We start from the raw sequence: 16037 nt of genomic DNA, 5'->3' as shown, positions 1-16037 counted from the left end.
TCCTTCTCATGCAGTGCCATATCGGACATCACAACACGGATCTTGGACCACTCACGGTTGTGCTTTTTGAATGCTGCGACAGCAAGAGCCAAGTTCGGTTTCTCTTCCGTCCGCACCAATGCGTGTTGCACGAATTGACCCTAAGAAAATAAACCACACAGAAAATTATACAAATGTTAAGTACATTTTTGGTTAGAGCCTGAAAGCATTTACCCACCCGGCCGAAGACGTCGTGGACTGCGAAACTAAACAGCTTATAACGGTTCGCGTTGCTGTTATGAGTCGAGTCGACCAGAACACCCCGGGGAAAGCTGCAAAGATACGCTTCTGCCGCGCTGACTGGATCGTTATCACTTGCACCACGTTGGTCTCCTTGTCAATGACGAACTCCGCCACATTTCCAGTGTTCATCTCGCAGAATTCGTCCAGCACGGAGACAGCGCGCTCCGCATCCGATCGACCTCCATTAAAGCACTTATTAGCGTCCTGGATCATGTTGTGCACGTCTCGTAGAATCGTTCGCTTGCCTTTATAGAACACCAAACCAAATTCTATTAGTGTTTCGTGCAATATACAGAATACACACCAAAAACACCAACCTGTTTTGGCTCGAAGATACGCTAATATCCCGCGTGGCTTGGCCCCCGCCTTGCTCATGACTGTCACATCGCGGCGTATCTCCGGATCCAAGACGCGTCTGTTCTCAGCGTAGTTATACCACTGATGTTCGGTGAGAGAATGGCTGTGCGTTCCCGTTGCATTCACAACGATATGAAATCCAATACCACTCGGTCGACTACAATCCCGTGCGTTGACACGAGCAGTACACGCCACAACACGGACGGCGTCATGCTGCCGCAAGCCTTCTCCATGACTCTCGTACGGAATACCATGAGTGCAGGTACTTGTGCGGGACGGGAAGCGCTGGTACGTAGCCTCTTGGAACTCGTCGAACGCTTCTTAGAAACTTTTCCACGACGACCAGTACATAGGAAATCCTTCCAAGTAGCCACCGACGACTGGTACATCTTCCACACCGCCTTGACTTTCCGATTCCTTGTCCTCGCACTGGACAGACTTTTGGTTCGCCTTCGGGTTTTGGTGCTTCTTCGCTGTTTGGTGCGCCTTCAGGGTTTGATGCCTCTTTGGGTTTTGGTACTTCTTCGGTGTCGGCACACTATTCGCAGCGGAATCGATGTCACTAGCGCGTCCAATACCGTCACAGGAGTCTCCATCGTCATCGCCCTCAGGTGTTCGTCGATCGTCGTTGTAGTCCGAATCGTCACTATTGTCCGGAGACTCATCTTCATCCTCTTCCTCAAGCTGCGCCAATACTTCCGCTAGCGCTGCTTCACTTTCACTTTCGTCCTCGTTGTCAGCTGCCAGATGACGGGCCAGGCGGGACTCCCAACGCTCAGCTTGATCAGCACGGGATTGACTGTCTGCCGGGTCCGCTTCAGCGTTTCGGGGCCGATCCTCGTCAGTTTGGCAGCGTGGGGGGAGCGTCTATACTTCGGCACTGTGTTTTCTTGCTGCTGTCGCTTCTTCGCCCGAAGCCGTATCCGCTCTGCTACTTCTGCTTCTTCTGGTGGCGTGAGTGGGGGTGGATTGGTGGTGGGAGGAGCTTGGGCTGAGCTTGCTTGGCTGGGTGTTGCATTCACAGTGACCATCTCGAGAGGAGCTTCTGGATGCACATCGCGAGCTCCATCGGCAGCTATGTCGTTCGTCCGGGGCCTGACATAGAGTATGGATACGTACAGGTTAGTCTTAAGCAGGGAATACATGAACTAACTCACGCGTACGCACCATGCCACGGGGTCAGGACCTGATCGCTTGCGGCCTGCGGGGGAGGAGAGAGGATTTTGGACTGGCGACAGGAGGCCACTGATTTTTTTCTAAAAACGAATTTATCTTACCAGCCAGTCCGAAGGTAAGTTTATCTTACGCAGCTGCGCGGTAGCAGCCGCTGATTTGTTTGCTCTGGATATATTGAATATCCCCAAAACTGCACCAAATAGCACAGAAAGTAGTATTTGCCTACTGTGCAGTTTATGTAGTAGCAGCGTGTTCGTTAGCGAACTGCACTTTTGTATTTCACATACTGAATACGAGACGAAGCAAACCAACAAACGTGCTCGTCGACACCGTGAGCGCGAGGGCGATTATATTTCAGGCCTTGGATTCGAAGACATGTCTGGTGATGACGAGGCATCGTATCTTCTGTTGCATCCCCGCCCAGGAAGCCGCGGAATGTGCGTGGAGCATCGTCGTGAGCGCGCTCGCCTCGATGACGAGTTGCCGATGGTTAACTCAGGAATTGCAATCGGCGCTGGCTTAACGAACACGTTACCACCAACTACAGCCGGACAGATTGCGGACGACCAAGATATTCCTCTATATATTCGAGTGCCGCCAGTACCAACGTTCTTTGCGGAACAGCTTGATGGCTACACGCCTGACCAACGGAGGGCGTCAGGTCAAGCTACTATTTCCGTGACAAACAACGCGCAGGCACCAATACGTGGATCTAAAGGAAAGTCTAAACGTCGATGTCGCTAGCGTTGACGGCTTTGTCGGGAGGAAGGAATTAAGTCAGGCAGCGTCAGGCATGTCGATATTAGACTATCTTGATACATTTATCAGACTGAATACACGTGCATGGGTTGCGACTTTATGCTGGTACGTAGCCTCTTGGAACCCGTCGAACGCTTCTTAGAAACTTTTCCACGACGACCAGTACATAGGAAATCCTTCCAAGTAGCCACCGACGACTGGTACATCTTCCACACCGCCTTGACTTTCCGATTCCTTGTCCTCGCACTGGACAGACTTTTGGTTCGCCTTCGGGTTTTGGTGCTTCTTCGCTGTTTGGTGCGCCTTCAGGGTTTGATGCCTCTTTGGGTTTTGGTACTTCTTCGGTGTCGGCACACTATTCGCAGCGGAATCGATGTCACTAGCGCGTCCAATACCGTCACAGGAGTCTCCATCGTCATCGCCCTCAGGTGTTCGTCGATCGTCGTTGTAGTCCGAATCGTCACTATTGTCCGGAGACTCATCTTCATCCTCTTCCTCAAGCTGCGCCAATACTTCCGCTAGCGCTGCTTCACTTTCACTTTCGTCCTCGTTGTCAGCTGCCAGATGACGGGCCAGGCGGGACTCCCAACGCTCAGCTTGATCGACACGGGATTGACTGTCTGCCGGGTCCGCTTCAGCGTTTCGGGGCCGATCCTCGTCAGTTTGGCAGCGTGGGGGGAGCGTCTATACTTCGGCACTGTGTTTTCTTGCTGCTGTCGCTTCTTCGCCCGAAGCCGTATCCGCTCTGCTACTTCTGCTTCTTCTGGTGGCGTGAGTGGGGGTGGATTGGTGGTGGGAGGAGCTTGGGCTGAGCTTGCTTGGCTGGGTGTTGCATTCACAGTGACCATCTCGAGAGGAGCTTCTGGATGCACATCGCGAGCTCCATCGGCAGCTATGTCGTTCGTCCGGGGCCTGACATAGAGTATGGATACGTACAGGTTAGTCTTAAACAGGGAATACATGAACTAACTCACGCGTACGCACCATGCCACGGGGTCAGGACCTGATCGCTTGCGGCCTGCGGGGGAGGAGAGAGGATTTTGGACTGGCGACAGGAGGCCACTGATTTTTTTCTAAAAACGAATTTATCTTACCAGCCAGTCCGAAGGTAAGTTTATCTTACGCAGCTGCGCGATAGCAGCCGCTGATTTGTTTGCTCTGGATATATTGAATATCCCCAAAACTGCACCAAATAGCACAGAAAGTAGTATTTGCCTACTGTGCAGTTTATGTAGTAGCAGCGTGTTCGTTAGCGAACTGCACTTTTGTATTTCACATACTGAATACGAGACGAAGCAAACCAACAAACGTGCTCGTCGACACCGTGAGCGCGAGGGCGATTATATTTCAGGCCTTGGATTCGAAGACATGTCTGGTGATGACGAGGCATCGTATCTTCTGTTGCATCCCCGCCCAGGAAGCCGCGGAATGTGCGTGGAGCATCGTCGTGAGCGCGCTCGCCTCGATGACGAGTTGCCGATGGTTAACTCAGGAATTGCAATCGGCGCTGGCTTAACGAACACGTTACCACCAACTACAGCCGGACAGATTGCGGACGACCAAGATATTCCTCTATATATTCGAGTGCCGCCAGTACCAACGTTCTTTGCGGAACAGCTTGATGGCTACACGCCTGACCAACGGAGGGCGTCAGGTCAAGCTACTATTTCCGTGACAAACAACGCGCAGGCACCAATACGTGGATCTAAAGGAAAGTCTAAACGTCGATGTCGCTAGCGTTGACGGCTTTGTCGGGAGGAAGGAATTAAGTCAGGCAGCGTCAGGCATGTCGATATTAGACTATCTTGATACATTTATCAGACTGAATACACGTGCATGGGTTGCGACTTTATGCTGGTACAGCCGCGGAATGTGCGTGGAGCATCGTCGTGAGCGCGCTCGCCTCGATGACGAGTTGCCGATGGTTAACTCAGGAATTGCAATCGGCGCTGGCTTAACGAACACGTTACCACCAACTACAGCCGGACAGATTGCGGACGACCAAGATATTCCTCTATATATTCGAGTGCCGCCAGTACCAACGTTCTTTGCGGAACAGCTTGATGGCTACACGCCTGACCAACGGAGGGCGTCAGGTCAAGCTACCATTTCCGTGACAAACAACGCGCAGGCACCAATACGTGGATCTAAAGGAAAGTCTAAACGTCGATGTCGCTAGCGTTGACGGCTTTGTCGGGAGGAAGGAATTAAGTCAGGCAGCGTCAGGCATGTCGATATTAGACTATCTTGATACATTTATCAGACTGAATACACGTGCATGGGTTGCGACTTTATGCTGGTACGTAGCCTCTTGGAACCCGTCGAACGCTTCTTAGAAACTTTTCCACGACGACCAGTACATAGGAAATCCTTCCAAGTAGCCACCGACGACTGGTACATCTTCCACACCGCCTTGACTTTCCGATTCCTTGTCCTCGCACTGGACAGACTTTTGGTTCGCCTTCGGGTTTTGGTGCTTCTTCGCTGTTTGGTGCGCCTTCAGGGTTTGATGCCTCTTTGGGTTTTGGTACTTCTTCGGTGTCGGCACACTATTCGCAGCGGAATCGATGTCACTAGCGCGTCCAATACCGTCACAGGAGTCTCCATCGTCATCGCCCTCAGGTGTTCGTCGATCGTCGTTGTAGTCCGAATCGTCACTATTGTCCGGAGACTCATCTTCATCCTCTTCCTCAAGCTGCGCCAATACTTCCGCTAGCGCTGCTTCACTTTCACTTTCGTCCTCGTTGTCAGCTGCCAGATGACGGGCCAGGCGGGACTCCCAACGCTCAGCTTGATCAGCACGGGATTGACTGTCTGCCGGGTCCGCTTCAGCGTTTCGGGGCCGATCCTCGTCAGTTTGGCAGCGTGGGGGGAGCGTCTATACTTCGGCACTGTGTTTTCTTGCTGCTGTCGCTTCTTCGCCCGAAGCCGTATCCGCTCTGCTACTTCTGCTTCTTCTGGTGGCGTGAGTGGGGGTGGATTGGTGGTGGGAGGAGCTTGGGCTGAGCTTGCTTGGCTGGGTGTTGCATTCACAGTGACCATCTCGAGAGGAGCTTCTGGATGCACATCGCGAGCTCCATCGGCAGCTATGTCGTTCGTCCGGGGCCTGACATAGAGTATGGATACGTACAGGTTAGTCTTAAGCAGGGAATACATGAACTAACTCACGCGTACGCACCATGCCACGGGGTCAGGACCTGATCGCTTGCGGCCTGCGGGGGAGGAGAGAGGATTTTGGACTGGCGACAGGAGGCCACTGATTTTTTTTCTAAAAACGAATTTATCTTACCAGCCAGTCCGAAGGTAAGTTTATCTTACCCAGCTGCGCGATAGCAGCCGCTGATTTGTTTGCTCTGGATATATTGAATATCCCCAAAACTGCACCAAATAGCACAGAAAGTAGTATTTGCCTACTGTGCAGTTTATGTAGTAGCAGCGTGTTTGTTAGCGAACTGCACTTTTGTATTTCAGATACTGAATACGAGACGAAGCAAACCAAGAAACGTGCTCGTCGACACCGTGAGCGCGAGGGCGATTATATTTCAGGCCTTGGATTCGAAGACATGTCTGGTGATGACGAGGCATCGTATCTTCTGTTGCATCCCCGCCCAGGAAGCCGCGGAATGTGCGTGGAGCATCGTCGTGAGCGCGCTCGCCTCGATGACGAGTTGCCGATGGTTAACTCAGGAATTGCAATCGGCGCTGGCTTAACGAACACGTTACCACCAACTACAGCCGGACAGATTGCGGACGACCAAGATATTCCTCTATATATTCGAGTGCCGCCAGTACCAACGTTCTTTGCGGAACAGCTTGATGGCTACACGCCTGACCAACGGAGGGCGTCAGGTCAAGCTACTATTTCCGTGACAAACAACGCGCAGGCACCAATACGTGGATCTAAAGGAAAGTCTAAACGTCGATGTCGCTAGCGTTGACGGCTTTGTCGGGAGGAAGGAATTAAGTCAGGCAGCGTCAGGCATGTCGATATTAGACTATCTTGATACATTTATCAGACTGAATACACGTGCATGGGTTGCGACTTTATGCTGGTACGTAGCCTCTTGGAACCCGTCGAACGCTTCTTAGAAACTTTTCCACGACGACCAGTACATAGGAAATCCTTCCAAGTAGCCACCGACGACTGGTACATCTTCCACACCGCCTTGACTTTCCGATTCCTTGTCCTCGCACTGGACAGACTTTTGGTTCGCCTTCGGGTTTTGGTGCTTCTTCGCTGTTTGGTGCGCCTTCAGGGTTTGATGCCTCTTTGGGTTTTGGTACTTCTTCGGTGTCGGCACACTATTCGCAGCGGAATCGATGTCACTAGCGCGTCCAATACCGTCACAGGAGTCTCCATCGTCATCGCCCTCAGGTGTTCGTCGATCGTCGTTGTAGTCCGAATCGTCACTATTGTCCGGAGACTCATCTTCATCCTCTTCCTCAAGCTGCGCCAATACTTCCGCTAGCGCTGCTTCACTTTCACTTTCGTCCTCGTTGTCAGCTGCCAGATGACGGGCCAGGCGGGACTCCCAACGCTCAGCTTGATCAGCACGGGATTGACTGTCTGCCGGGTCCGCTTCAGCGTTTCGGGGCCGATCCTCGTCAGTTTGGCAGCGTGGAGGGAGCGTCTATACTTCGGCACTGTGTTTTCTTGCTGCTGTCGCTTCTTCGCCCGAAGCCGTATCCGCTCTGCTACTTCTGCTTCTTCTGGTGGCGTGAGTGGGGGTGGATTGGTGGTGGGAGGAGCTTGGGCTGAGCTTGCTTGGCTGGGTGTTGCATTCACAGTGACCATCTCGAGAGGAGCTTCTGGATGCACATCGCGAGCTCCATCGGCAGCTATGTCGTTCGTCCGGGGCCTGACATAGAGTATGGATACGTACAGGTTAGTCTTAAGCAGGGAATACATGAACTAACTCACGCGTACGCACCATGCCACGGGGTCAGGACCTGATCGCTTGCGGCCTGCGGGGGAGGAGAGAGGATTTGGACTGGCGACAGGAGGCCACTGATTTTTTTCTAAAAACGAATTTATCTTACCAGCCAGTCCGAAGGTAAGTTTATCTTACGCAGCTGCGCGATAGCAGCCGCTGATTTGTTTGCTCTGGATATATTGAATATCCCCAAAACTGCACCAAATAGCACAGAAAGTAGTATTTGCCTACTGTGCAGTTTATGTAGTAGCAGCGTGTTCGTTAGCGAACTGCACTTTTGTATTTCACATACTGAATACGAGACGAAGCAAACCAACAAACGTGCTCGTCGACACCGTGAGCGTGAGGGCGATTATATTTCAGGCCTTGGATTCGAAGACATGTCTGGTGATGACGAGGCATCGTATCTTCTGTTGCATCCCCGCCCAGGAAGCCGCGGAATGTGCGTGGAGCATCGTCGTGAGCGCGCTCGCCTCGATGACGAGTTGCCGATGGTTAACTCAGGAATTGCAATCGGCGCTGGCTTAACGAACACGTTACCACCAACTACAGCCGGACAGATTGCGGACGACCAAGATATTCCTCTATATATTCGAGTGCCGCCAGTACCAACGTTCTTTGCGGAACAGCTTGATGGCTACACGCCTGACCAACGGAGGGCGTCAGGTCAAGCTACTATTTCCGTGACAAACAACGCGCAGGCACCAATACGTGGATCTAAAGGAAAGTCTAAACGTCGATGTCGCTAGCGTTGACGGCTTTGTCGGGAGGAAGGAATTAAGTCAGGCAGCGTCAGGCATGTCGATATTAGACTATCTTGATACATTTATCAGACTGAATACACGTGCATGGGTTGCGACTTTATGCTGGTACGTAGCCTCTTGGAACCCGTCGAACGCTTCTTAGAAACTTTTCCACGACGACCAGTACATAGGAAATCCTTCCAAGTAGCCACCGACGACTGGTACATCTTCCACACCGCCTTGACTTTCCGATTCCTTGTCCTCGCACTGGACAGACTTTTGGTTCGCCTTCGGGTTTTGGTGCTTCTTCGCTGTTTGGTGCGCCTTCAGGGTTTGATGCCTCTTTGGGTTTTGGTACTTCTTCGGTGTCGGCACACTATTCGCAGCGGAATCGATGTCACTAGCGCGTCCAATACCGTCACAGGAGTCTCCATCGTCATCGCCCTCAGGTGTTCGTCGATCGTCGTTGTAGTCCGAATCGTCACTATTGTCCGGAGACTCATCTTCATCCTCTTCCTCAAGCTGCGCCAATACTTCCGCTAGCGCTGCTTCACTTTCACTTTCGTCCTCGTTGTCAGCTGCCAGATGACGGGCCAGGCGGGACTCCCAACGCTCAGCTTGATCAGCACGGGATTGACTGTCTGCCGGGTCCGCTTCAGCGTTTCGGGGCCGATCCTCGTCAGTTTGGCAGCGTGGGGGGAGCGTCTATACTTCGGCACTGTGTTTTCTTGCTGCTGTCGCTTCTTCGCCCGAAGCCGTATCCGCTCTGCTACTTCTGCTTCTTCTGGTGGCGTGAGTGGGGGTGGATTGGTGGTGGGAGGAGCTTGGGCTGAGCTTGCTTGGCTGGGTGTTGCATTCACAGTGACCATCTCGAGAGGAGCTTCTGGATGCACATCGCGAGCTCCATCGGCAGCTATGTCGTTCGTCCGGGGCCTGACATAGAGTATGGATACGTACAGGTTAGTCTTAAACAGGGAATACATGAACTAACTCACGCGTACGCACCATGCCACGGGGTCAGGACCTGATCGCTTGCGGCCTGCGGGGGAGGAGAGAGGATTTTGGACTGGCGACAGGAGGCCACTGATTTTTTTTCTAAAAACGAATTTATCTTACCAGCCAGTCCGAAGGTAAGTTTATCTTACCCAGCTGCGCGATAGCAGCCGCTGATTTGTTTGCTCTGGATATATTGAATATCCCCAAAACTGCACCAAATAGCACAGAAAGTAGTATTTGCCTACTGTGCAGTTTATGTAGTAGCAGCGTGTTCGTTAGCGAACTGCACTTTTGTATTTCACATACTGAATACGAGACGAAGCAAACCAACAAACGTGCTCGTCGACACCGTGAGCGTGAGGGCGATTATATTTCAGGCCTTGGATTCGAAGACATGTCTGGTGATGACGAGGCATCGTATCTTCTGTTGCATCCCCGCCCAGGAAGCCGCGGAATGTGCGTGGAGCATCGTCGTGAGCGCGCTCGCCTCGATGACGAGTTGCCGATGGTTAACTCAGGAATTGCAATCGGCGCTGGCTTAACGAACACGTTACCACCAACTACAGCCGGACAGATTGCGGACGACCAAGATATTCCTCTATATATTCGAGTGCCGCCAGTACCAACGTTCTTTGCGGAACAGCTTGATGGCTACACGCCTGACCAACGGAGGGCGTCAGGTCAAGCTACCATTTCCGTGACAAACAACGCGCAGGCACCAATACGTGGATCTAAAGGAAAGTCTAAACGTCGATGTCGCTAGCGTTGACGGCTTTGTCGGGAGGAAGGAATTAAGTCAGGCAGCGTCAGGCATGTCGATATTAGACTATCTTGATACATTTATCAGACTGAATACACGTGCATGGGTTGCGACTTTATGCTGGTACGTAGCCTCTTGGAACCCGTCGAACGCTTCTTAGAAACTTTTCCACGACGACCAGTACATAGGAAATCCTTCCAAGTAGCCACCGACGACTGGTACATCTTCCACACCGCCTTGACTTTCCGATTCCTTGTCCTCGCACTGGACAGACTTTTGGTTCGCCTCATCCTCTTCCTCAAGCTGCGCCAATACTTCCGCTAGCGCTGCTTCACTTTCACTTTCGTCCTCGTTGTCAGCTGCCAGATGACGGGCCAGGCGGGACTCCCAACGCTCAGCTTGATCGGCACGGGATTGACTGTCTGCCGGGTCCGCTTCAGCGTTTCGGGGCCGATCCTCGTCAGTTTGGCAGCGTGGAGGGAGCGTCTATACTTCGGCACTGTGTTTTCTTGCTGCTGTCGCTTCTTCGCCCGAAGCCGTATCCGCTCTGCTACTTCTGCTTCTTCTGGTGGCGTGAGTGGGGGTGGATTGGTGGTGGGAGGAGCTTGGGCTGAGCTTGCTTGGCTGGGTGTTGCATTCACAGTGACCATCTCGAGAGGAGCTTCTGGATGCACATCGCGAGCTCCATCGGCAGCTATGTCGTTCGTCCGGGGCCTGACATAGAGTATGGATACGTACAGGTTAGTCTTAAGCAGGGAATACATGAACTAACTCACGCGTACGCACCATGCCACGGGGTCAGGACCTGATCGCTTGCGGCCTGCGGGGGAGGAGAGAGGATTTTGGACTGGCGACAGGAGGCCACTGATTTTTTTTCTAAAAACGAATTTATCTTACCAGCCAGTCCGAAGGTAAGTTTATCTTACGCAGCTGCGCGATAGCAGCCGCTGATTTGTTTGCTCTGGATATATTGAATATCCCCAAAACTGCACCAAATAGCACAGAAAGTAGTATTTGCCTACTGTGCAGTTTATGTAGTAGCAGCGTGTTCGTTAGCGAACTGCACTTTTGTATTTCACATACTGAATACGAGACGAAGCAAACCAACAAACGTGCTCGTCGACACCGTGAGCGCGAGGGCGATTATATTTCAGGCCTTGGATTCGAAGACATGTCTGGTGATGACGAGGCATCGTATCTTCTGTTGCATCCCCGCCCAGGAAGCCGCGGAATGTGCGTGGAGCATCGTCGTGAGCGCGCTCGCCTCGATGACGAGTTGCCGATGGTTAACTCAGGAATTGCAATCGGCGCTGGCTTAACGAACACGTTACCACCAACTACAGCCGGACAGATTGCGGACGACCAAGATATTCCTCTATATATTCGAGTGCCGCCAGTACCAACGTTCTTTGCGGAACAGCTTGATGGCTACACGCCTGACCAACGGAGGGCGTCAGGTCAAGCTACTATTTCCGTGACAAACAACGCGCAGGCACCAATACGTGGATCTAAAGGAAAGTCTAAACGTCGATGTCGCTAGCGTTGACGGCTTTGTCGGGAGGAAGGAATTAAGTCAGGCAGCGTCAGGCATGTCGATATTAGACTATCTTGATACATTTATCAGACTGAATACACGTGCATGGGTTGCGACTTTATGCTGGTACGTAGCCTCTTGGAACCCGTCGAACGCTTCTTAGAAACTTTTCCACGACGACCAGTACATAGGAAATCCTTCCAAGTAGCCACCGACGACTGGTACATCTTCCACACCGCCTTGACTTTCCGATTCCTTGTCCTCGCACTGGACAGACTTTTGGTTCGCCTTCGGGTTTTGGTGCTTCTTCGCTGTTTGGTGCGCCTTCAGGGTTTGATGCCTCTTTGGGTTTTGGTACTTCTTCGGTGTCGGCACACTATTCGCAGCGGAATCGATGTCACTAGCGCGTCCAATACCGTCACAGGAGTCTCCATCGTCATCGCCCTCAGGTGTTCGTCGATCGTCGTTGTAGTCCGAATCGTCACTATTGTCCGGAGACTCATCTTCATCCTCTTCCTCAAGCTGCGCCAATACTTCCGCTAGCGCTGCTTCACTTTCACTTTCGTCCTCGTTGTCAGCTGCCAGATGACGGGCCAGGCGGGACTCCCAACGCTCAGCTTGATCGACACGGGATTGACTGTCTGCCGGGTCCGCTTCAGCGTTTCGGGGCCGATCCTCGTCAGTTTGGCAGCGTGGGGGGAGCGTCTATACTTCGGCACTGTGTTTTCTTGCTGCTGTCGCTTCTTCGCCCGAAGCCGTATCCGCTCTGCTACTTCTGCTTCTTCTGGTGGCGTGAGTGGGGGTGGATTGGTGGTGGGAGGAGCTTGGGCTGAGCTTGCTTGGCTGGGTGTTGCATTCACAGTGACCATCTCGAGAGGAGCTTCTGGATGCACATCGCGAGCTCCATCGGCAGCTATGTCGTTCGTCCGGGGCCTGACATAGAGTATGGATACGTACAGGTTAGTCTTAAGCAGAGAATACATGAACTAACTCACGCGTACGCACCATGCCACGGGGTCAGGACCTGATCGCTTGCGGCCTGCGGGGGAGGAGAGAGGATTTTGGACTGGCGACAGGAGGCCACTGATTTTTTTTTCTAAAAACGAATTTATCTTACCAGCCAGTCCGAAGGTAAGTTTATCTTACGCAGCTGCGCGATAGCAGCCGCTGATTTGTTTGCTCTGGATATATTGAATATCCCCAAAACTGCACCAAATAGCACAGAAAGTAGTATTTGCCTACTGTGCAGTTTATGTAGTAGCAGCGTGTTCGTTAGCGAACTGCACTTTTGTATTTCAGATACTGAATACGAGACGAAGCAAACCAACAAACGTGCTCGTCGACACCGTGAGCGCGAGGGCGATTATATTTCAGGCCTTGGATTCGAAGACATGTCTGGTGATGACGAGGCATCGTATCTTCTGTTGCATCCCCGCCCAGGAAGCCGCGGAATGTGCGTGGAGCATCGTCGTGAGCGCGCTCGCCTCGATGACGAGTTGCCGATGGTTAACTCAGGAATTGCAATCGGCGCTGGCTTAACGAACACGTTACCACCAACTACAGCCGGACAGATTGCGGACGACCAAGATATTCCTCTATATATTCGAGTGCCGCCAGTACCAACGTTCTTTGCGGAACAGGAATCGATGTCACTAGCGCGTCCAATACCGTCACAGGAGTCTCCATCGTCATCGCCCTCAGGTGTTCGTCGATCGTCGTTGTAGTCCGAATCGTCACTATTGTCCGGAGACTCATCTTCATCCTCTTCCTCAAGCTGCGCCAATACTTCCGCTAGCGCTGCTTCACTTTCACTTTCGTCCTCGTTGTCAGCTGCCAGATGACGGGCCAGGCGGGACTCCCAACGCTCAGCTTGATCAGCACGGGATTGACTGTCTGCCGGGTCCGCTTCAGCGTTTCGGGGCCGATCCTCGTCAGTTTGGCAGCGTGGGGGGAGCGTCTATACTTCGGCACTGTGTTTTCTTGCTGCTGTCGCTTCTTCGCCCGAAGCCGTATCCGCTCTGCTACTTCTGCTTCTTCTGGTGGCGTGAGTGGGGGTGGATTGGTGGTGGGAGGAGCTTGGGCTGAGCTTGCTTGGCTGGGTGTTGCATTCACAGTGACCATCTCGAGAGGAGCTTCTGGATGCACATCGCGAGCTCCATCGGCAGCTATGTCGTTCGTCCGGGGCCTGACATAGAGTATGGATACGTACAGGTTAGTCTTAAACAGGGAATACATGAACTAACTCACGCGTACGCACCATGCCACGGGGTCAGGACCTGATCGCTTGCGGCCTGCGGGGGAGGAGAGAGGATTTTGGACTGGCGACAGGAGGCCACTGATTTTTTTCTAAAAACGAATTTATCTTACCAGCCAGTCCGAAGGTAAGTTTATCTTACGCAGCTGCGCGATAGCAGCCGCTGATTTGTTTGCTCTGGATATATTGAATATCCCCAAAACTGCACCAAATAGCACAGAAAGTAGTATTTGCCTACTGTGCAGTTTATGTAGTAGCAGCGTGTTCGTTAGCGAACTGCACTTTTGTATTTCACATACTGAATACGAGACGAAGCAAACCAACAAACGTGCTCGTCGACACCGTGAGCGCGAGGGCGATTATATTTCAGGCCTTGGATTCGAAGACATGTCTGGTGATGACGAGGCATCGTATCTTCTGTTGCATCCCCGCCCAGGAAGCCGCGGAATGTGCGTGGAGCATCGTCGTGAGCGCGCTCGCCTCGATGACGAGTTGCCGATGGTTAACTCAGGAATTGCAATCGGCGCTGGCTTAACGAACACGTTACCACCAACTACAGCCGGACAGATTGCGGACGACCAAGATATTCCTCTATATATTCGAGTGACGCCAGTACCAACGTTCTTTGCGGAACAGCTTGATGGCTACACGCCTGACCAACGGAGGGCGTCAGGTCAAGCTACTATTTCCGTGACAAACAACGCGCAGGCACCAATACGTGGATCTAAAGGAAAGTCTAAACGTCGATGTCGCTAGCGTTGACGGCTTTGTCGGGAGGAAGGAATTAAGTCAGGCAGCGTCAGGCATGTCGATATTAGACTATCTTGATACATTTATCAGACTGAATACACGTGCATGGGTTGCGACTTTATGCTGGTACGTAGCCTCTTGGAACCCGTCGAACGCTTCTTAGAAACTTTTCCACGACGACCAGTACATAGGAAATCCTTCCAAGTAGCCACCGACGACTGGTACATCTTCCACACCGCCTTGACTTTCCGATTCCTTGTCCTCGCACTGGACAGACTTTTGGTTCGCCTTCGGGTTTTGGTGCTTCTTCGCTGTTTGGTGCGCCTTCAGGGTTTGATGCCTCTTTGGGTTTTGGTACTTCTTCGGTGTCGGCACACTATTCGCAGCGGAATCGATGTCACTAGCGCGTCCAATACCGTCACAGGAGTCTCCATCGTCATCGCCCTCAGGTGTTCGTCGATCGTCGTTGTAGTCCGAATCGTCACTATTGTCCGGAGACTCATCTTCATCCTCTTCCTCAAGCTGCGCCAATACTTCCGCTAGCGCTGCTTCACTTTCACTTTCGTCCTCGTTGTCAGCTGCCAGATGACGGGCCAGGCGGGACTCCCAACGCTCAGCTTGATCGGCACGGGATTGACTGTCTGCCGGGTCCGCTTCAGCGTTTCGGGGCCGATCCTCGTCAGTTTGGCAGCGTGGGGGGAGCGTCTATACTTCGGCACTGTGTTTTCTTGCTGCTGTCGCTTCTTCGCCCGAAGCCGTATCCGCTCTGCTACTTCTGCTTCTTCTGGTGGCGTGAGTGGGGGTGGATTGGTGGTGGGAGGAGCTTGGGCTGAGCTTGCTTGGCTGGGTGTTGCATTCACAGTGACCATCTCGAGAGGAGCTTCTGGATGCACATCGCGAGCTCCATCGGCAGCTATGTCGTTCGTCCGGGGCCTGACATAGAGTATGGATACGTACAGGTTAGTCTTGAGCAGGGAATACATGAACTAACTCACGCGTACGCACCATGCCACGGGGTCAGGACCTGATCGCTTGCGGCCTGCGGGGGAGGAGAGAGGATTTTGGACTGGCGACAGGAGGCCACTGATTTTTTTTCTAAAAACGAATTTATCTTACCAGCCAGTCCGAAGGTAAGTTTATCTTACCCAGCTGCGCGATAGCAGCCGCTGATTTGTTTGCTCTGGATATATTGAATATCCCCAAAACTGCACCAAATAGCACAGAAAGTAGTATTTGCCTACTGTGCAGTTTATGTAGTAGCAGCGTGTTCGTTAGCGAACTGCACTTTTGTATTTCACATACTGAATACGAGACGAAGCAAACCAACAAACGTGCTCGTCGACACCGTGAGCGCGAGGGCGATTATATTTCAGGCCTTGGATTCGAAGACATGTCTGGTGATGACGAGGCATCGTATCTTCTGTTGCATCCCCGCCCAGGAAGCCGCGGAATGTGCGTGGAGCATCGTCGTGAGCGCGCTCGCCTCGATGAC

At 52.4% G+C, this 16037-nt stretch overlaps 1 protein-coding gene across 1 annotated transcript; it reads right to left on the bottom strand.

Annotated features, from left to right (window-relative positions):
- Window positions 1-1069: 1069 nt before the first annotated feature.
- Window positions 1070-8618, bottom strand: PHYSODRAFT_391199 (hypothetical protein; the record flags this gene model as incomplete). The annotated part of the gene is made up of 5 exons (XM_009526407.1): window positions 1070-1158; window positions 2827-2910; window positions 5021-5104; window positions 6774-6857; window positions 8525-8618. Coding segments are annotated over 5 exons (435 nt in total), but the record flags the coding sequence as incomplete, so codon positions are not given.
- Between the last annotated feature and the right edge of the window lie 7419 nt (window positions 8619-16037).

Source organism: Phytophthora sojae (genome assembly GCF_000149755.1).
Source record: "Phytophthora sojae unplaced genomic scaffold PHYSOscaffold_3, whole genome shotgun sequence".
Taxonomy (NCBI): Eukaryota; Oomycota; class Peronosporomycetes; order Peronosporales; family Peronosporaceae; genus Phytophthora; species Phytophthora sojae.
The sequence above is the reverse complement of the archived record's forward strand: the minus strand, read 5'-3'. Positions and strand labels throughout refer to the sequence as shown.